The 6,445-nt window shown below is 46.5% G+C and overlaps 1 protein-coding gene across 1 annotated transcript; it reads left to right on the top strand.

Moving 5' to 3' along the window:
* Positions 1-4,600: 4,600 nt before the first annotated feature.
* Positions 4,601-5,956, top strand: LOC124678545. The gene is made up of 2 exons (XM_047214420.1): positions 4,601-4,878; positions 5,656-5,956. The coding sequence occupies exons 1-2, from the start codon at positions 4,653-4,655 to the stop codon at positions 5,808-5,810; spliced, it is 381 nt and encodes a 126-aa protein (XP_047070376.1). The 5' UTR covers positions 4,601-4,652; the 3' UTR covers positions 5,811-5,956.
* The last annotated feature ends 489 nt before the right edge of the window (positions 5,957-6,445 follow it).

Below are 6,445 nucleotides of genomic sequence, written 5' to 3'. Positions count from 1 at the left end.
GTGGAAGTTTTCGCGTAATTTCGTTTGACGGAAGGTGCAAACGAACACACATGTTCGGTTCGAGGAGAAAAAGCTCGGAAGATATGTGCTTTTCCTCATACGCAGGGGAAGGACCTACTTCTGCAAAAGCCGAACGCACAACCACGACTGTAAGACAAAAGTATCAACTGCCATACCGAATTTCAGTGAAGTTCCACTGAAAATCGGCAGAAAAATAAACCATCAGACATAAAATCGGGTGAAATATCGACTATCATATTAAAAATCATCCGAAATATCAGGTTCGGCGATAAATTAGCCAAGATGCCGAAATCTTATCGGTTACCACCCGATTCATGATAAATCGGTATCTCGGATGATTTTTTTACAATGTTCCAAACAGATGAATCCACAGGGAGTATTGATAAAGGAGGGAATTATATTGTAACAAAGTGTTTGGGGTGACAAGTGTATTTTCACCCAATACACTTCAGAAAATATTTTCAAATACTTCAGGATACTCTTGCCAAACAAAACCTCAGGATTAAGCGTGTGCATGCATCTCGCCGCATGGCGACTTAGGAAGAGTGGCTGGATATGGGGAAGACATTTGTATGGTAACACTTGCAAAACAAGAAATGCGAGTACAAGGGGATTTTTGCACTAAAGCCAACACCCACATGTAAAAACTACTCCAAGTTATTAGTGAACCGGTTCACTGCAATTTTCAAGCTCGAGATTTACTAACATATTTAACGATTTGAGTAGATCATGGCGAACATAACTAGAGATAATAACACAAACAATTGGACATCACAACATATAAGTTATAGACGGTACACAAATAATTAAGTAGCTGATACACAAGCAGTTGGACGCCTTACATAGCTGGCTGGTACACAAACAATTCAACATTTTAACCACCAGCAAAACATAATAGATATATACTATGGTGGATAGCTCTCTAGCCTACAAAGCCTTCCACACCTGGGCAGCATTTCCTTCTCCTCCTCCGCCGTAATTATCAGAGCCAAATGCTTCCTGTAAGTATTGGGGCGCTCAAAGTAATTGTTGCAAAGACGTAAGAATCCGTTGGATAGTGCCATGTTCTCCTCTGCGTTCAATACATCTTCGGCATGCGCCTGACCCCTTACATCCTTTGCCAGTGCCTCACCCCTTGCATCCTCTGCAAACGCCTCTTCCCTTGCCAGCCCCGCAAACGTGGCAGCCACCTTTTTTTCACAGGAATCAACCGCCTCGGTCACCATTTCCTCTGCCTGCCCCCCACAGCCGCATTGGTACTGTTGGACAAATCTTGAGATATCTGCACTAATCTGGATGTCGTGGCAAACATCTCAGCTTTCTTGTACGTGGAGATAGGGTCATCCAATTTCCGAGAATGAATGGTGTCATCAGCTATAGATAGCATCCGGTGGCCCAAGTCCTCCATATCTTGGAGGATGGAGTCCCAGTAGTTGTCGAGTTGTTCCGGCTGCCAAGTGGGTCGGGATCCGGAGACTGCTGCAGGTTGGGTTAGGCTCGAGTAGTCCATCTTGTGAACGGAGGAAGCCTTTCCAGCTATCCTCCATGTTGATGCGGATTCCTCCTCCCGCGAGTTCAAGGCTGCCCACCGCGCTGCTGCTGATTGGTCCTCCCAGACAAACAGGTTGGGAGTGAGAGAGGCGAGCAAGTTGTTGCGCTCACTCACCAGAGACATGATCTCCTCGTGTAGGGTCAACAACTCGGCCTGATGATCCACAGATTCCATCTCCTTCCTGGATCCACTCTCCATATCCTTGCTGGATTCACTCTCCATCTCTTTCCCGGATCTCAAAAGCGCTTCCCTCGCCGCCTTCCTGCCTCCACCGGCCGCCACTCTCTGTTTTTTCTGGGTTGGGGGTGGGGGTGCTTGTAGAGCGGGAGGCTCGCCGCCGCGTGCTTCTTCTAGCCCTGGCTGGGGTACCGACCGGGTTGGGATGGGAATTAGTACCGCGTGCTTCTTCTAGCCCTGCGTGCTTCTTATTTCCCTGGGGTACCTTAGGTGGGCTTTTAGACTTAAAACCCGGCCCAACTCAACTTAAAGCGGCAACCACGTCCCTATCCCTATCCCTATCCGTATACATACAAGAATCAAAACTGGCCGATTTTGCCTCCTCCCTTCCCAAACCCTAGTTCTCCCCCCTCGCTGCTGCGGCGACACAGAGAGATGGCCAAGTCTCTGCGTTCGAAGCGGGAGAAGTGTCTGCGGACGCTGCGGCGGGAGATCGCCGAGCCCTTCTACGACAAGAAGGAGGCCGCCAAGCTGGCAGCGCAGACCGCCGCCCTCGACGCCCCCAAGCTCCCCGTCTGCGTGCACCCGGCATACCAGGAAACCCTCGACGCTGCCGTCGCCGCCACCGCTGAAGCAGCCGCCAGTCGGGCCTTGACCATCCCCCAAAGGGCTTTGGGACCAGCGGATAGAAAACCTTGCCTATCGCGTGTCACAAAGGCTTTTTCGGTCCAGCACGGCCCAAGAATCTGTTCGGCACCCCGAGGCAGTCCCCGCTCCACTAGGCTCCTTGCGAGCGCGCCGGACGCAACGGGTTGGCAAGGTGACGGGACAACCGTGTCATTGATACATGCTAGCGATGTGGCTGTTTCATTCGTCATTTACATCGTGGCCAATCTTTGGTCAAGCCTAGTAGTGGACACGTTGTTCGCTGCCGTGACCAAGCACATCATTGCATGTTGTAGTGCGCAAATTATCGACATAACACTCGTGAAAAACATTTCGTAAATATTGCATACCTATGAATTGGTACACCAGAAGAAACACTTTGGCTCTTTTATTCCTTATTACATTACAAAAGAGTACAAAAGATCCAAGATCATTTTTTGTCTAAAAGGATTTACAAATAAATTCAAATTCGAATGTCCTAACGCTAAATGCAGTACTAGTATCTATAGCATAAATGTTGTTGATAGCATAAGAAGGGATTTTCAAATGTTGGTTGTGGTTTATTGTGTCAACAACCCTCTATATTAGTGATGTAGTGTAACAAAGAATTGTTGCATATTTTTGTAAGAAAAATGACTGCTGGTTTTTTTCTTTCGTAGCATGTTCCTTGCTATGTCACGGAACAATTACATGAAATGATTGGTGATGAAAAAAATGAAAATCCTGAAACCCAGATGGCTATGTGTATCAATTTGACCTGGGCAAAAACATCTATAGCCGAGCTATAGCCTGGCTATAGCCGGCTACAGGCTATAGCCGCGGCCTCCCAAAACAGCTATAGCCGAGCTATAGCCGGCTATTTAAGAATTTTAGCACCTTTAGCCCGGATATAGAAGTTAGCTACATCATGCGGGAAAGGCTATAGCCGGGCTATAGCCTGGCTATAGCCGGCTATTTAAAACAGAGCGAAAAATTGATATAGGATGATTGGGACGATCTCCTCCAGCACTACAAAATATATTTTGATGATCATCTTATGGTGCATTTGGTGTCATTCACCTTGAATACATTGACATCCTCTGACAATAGTGGTAGCCATAAAGAGCATAGGGAGGCCAACTCGAGTCATACATGGATGTTACAGCAGCGGCGCGATGAATGTGAACTAGGATTTTGAGAAACGGCCATGGAAGCCATGGAGACGATGGAGTTTAACTATCTGTCTCATCGTGATCTGGTTGACACCGTGTCGTTTGTCGAGGAGGTGCTTGAGGTAGTAGGACATCAACAACACGGATCGGGGCATCGTCGCATGGAACGACAACGTCGCTTGGGGGAGGCAAAGTCACCGATCAAACGGAGACCGCATGGAGAGGAGGCGGAGGGCATGTTGTGTCCCATGGGAAGAGGACGGCGTCAGCATCGTGCATGGGTAGGGTAGGGCACTTCTTTTTGGTGGGAAGTGGGATTAGATTCTTGTTGGCAAATTTTTTGTGCTTTCATGATTCGGGCATCTCAGAATGAATTCTTTGTAACAGTGATCAGCGGCGTATGATAGTGTTTTACCGTAAAAAGTGGGAGAGACATACACCTTTAGGTTACATCTTGATGGTCCGGATGTACTGGCTTTGCCTCCTCTGGATCTTTTTTTATTGGTATAGAGTAGGAATGGACCTCGTTGTATTTTCATGAGGGTCGATGCATTGGAGGGGGGGGGGATGTTCTATCCCCTGCTTGCCTTGTGTCTCCGCCCATGACCCCCTTTATTTGGAAGTACAAGCATAATTTAGTGAGAAGTACACATAAAAATAAACTGAAGTCATCAAAAAAAGTGTTCTTCATATCGATATGAGATCTACTTTTAAAAACTTCGACGTGATAAACTTAATGATCAAAAGGAGTCGTAATTGGACGAACCTTTGTTTTTGAATTTTCATTTTTTCTAAAAAAATAACCAAAAACTGCAGCCCTTTTCCTTTTGAGAAACCACTGCAGCCCTTTTCCTAACATTTACCGAGCCTTAGAGCCTATCATTACTTACTTATGGGCTAGCCCAAGGTTCGAACAAGCAAAGCCCGGCCCAAGGTCAAAAACTAAAAAGGCTCGGCCCAAGGTAATACGGCAACTCGTCCCTACAAGAACCAAAACAAGCCGCTTTGGCCTCGTCCCTTTGCTTCGCCGGCTCCAAAACCCTAGCTCCTCTCCCCTGTCTCCTCGTTGCGGCGGCGGCAGAGAGATGGCCAAGTCTCTGCGTTCGAAGCGGGAGAAGCGGCTGCGGACGCTCCGGCGGGAGATCGCCGAGCCCTTCTACGACAAGAAGGAGGCCGCCAAGCTGGCCGCGCAGACCGCCGCCCTCGAGGCTCCCAAGCTCCCCGTCCGCGTGCACCCGGCGTACCAGGAAACCCTCGACGCAGCTGCCGCCGCCGCTGCTGAAGCCGCCGCCAGCCGGGCCTCGGCCATGGGTGAGCCCCTTTTCTTGCCTTGCTAGTTTACCGCGGTGTGCTCTGTGTTGTTTCGTTGGGGAGGCGGGATGGTTACTCGTTAGTGCCTCTGTGTTCTTGAATCCGCATGCTAGCTGTTTATTAACAGTAGTAGTACGTATTAACTCAATTCGTCTGTTAGCAATAATTAATTTAGGAAACACGTAGTGACCTTTCAGCTGTAAATTAGCAGCGATTAGCAGAAAGGTTTGATCTAGATGGAGAATCTGTATTACGGGATAGTGGTGACAAGGTTGAGGCGGCAAACTGGCTTAAGTGGCAAGTAGCAACAACACTAGGCAATCTTCCCAAAGGCATGAGTTGATAAGTTCAAAATGGTTTAGGATTTAGTGGTTTGTTACTGGACAGTCTCTTCTCGACTTGTCTCCCTTTTAACTGAAGGGAGCACCTCCAAATTGCGTTAACCTTAACTTATCATTGATAATCTATTTGAGTTGGTTTTCATGTCTTAATTGGGTTACTTGGATTGCTCTATCTGGTAAGTATGGTGACCGTTTGTGTCGCATAGTGCATCACATTGCTTGCTTTTGATGCTTGTGTGCAACCTTTGTAGTCACATACCAATATGTATGGCTATTTATTTGTGTATAAACTTTTTTTTGCTTCTAGATTGCTTGTTTTGCTGTAACAGAAATAACGGCAGTGTTGTTGAATGCGTTGTTTGTTATGCAAAATTCATGTCTTCGCCATCCTTCTGTGTTCTTCTTGACTAACATGTTCACAACATGAACAATGCAGAAGTGGAGACAGCTGATGGAGGAAACAAGAAGCGCTCATCCTTTCTGAAACCGATGGGCAGCATCAGCAAGAAGAAGGTTCAGCTTCACTTGAAGATCAAGAAAGACAAGAGAAAAGCTAGAAAGAAGGGAGGGTTTGGGAAAAAGAAGTTCTAGATGTGTGTGTTGCTCTGTTATGGGTCATGCAGTTTTGTTTGAACAACGCTTATAACTGTAATCCTACTTGTGCAACCCAAGTGTTAACCATCCATTCCTGGGTGGCAAACAATGTACTGAAATTTGTCAATGAGCTCTGAACGAAAGTAGTGTTGCCTGGTTGGGTTTACGCTCTTTTAGGTGATGACATAGTCATCGCTGATAAAGAGGTGGACCGGTAGGCTGTTTGCACCCAACCAACTAGTTTGAACTTGCTCACCAGACCAGTAGATTTGGCGACATTTTGATATTTAGTTTTTGGCGACATTTTGATATGTATACGATATGTTGGAACGGAGGTTTGCAGTGGTGCTGAGATTGCTGTCATATCTCTAAATAGTTGCAATGGTAACATGGCAAATCTCTTTGAAAGGTTTTTAAAATTCGTTTCATGTGTTTGCAATTTCGTTAACCAGTGCTTCAGTTCCAGCCTTGACACATGCCTAGATCATAAAAAAGATGCCCATGTTCAGTTAGGTGATAACACCAATAAACAGTCTGATGCAGGCCAAAATATAAATCTAGTCACGCACGTATGCTCATCAGATTCTGGTAGAACCAAAATTACAGTACTTGACTTGTTCATGAACATCATG

The sequence above is a fragment of the Lolium rigidum genome, chromosome 7 (assembly GCF_022539505.1).
Source record: "Lolium rigidum isolate FL_2022 chromosome 7, APGP_CSIRO_Lrig_0.1, whole genome shotgun sequence".
In the NCBI taxonomy this organism is placed as follows: Eukaryota; Viridiplantae; Streptophyta; class Magnoliopsida; order Poales; family Poaceae; genus Lolium; species Lolium rigidum.
The sequence above is the reverse complement of the archived record's forward strand: the minus strand, read 5'-3'. Positions and strand labels throughout refer to the sequence as shown.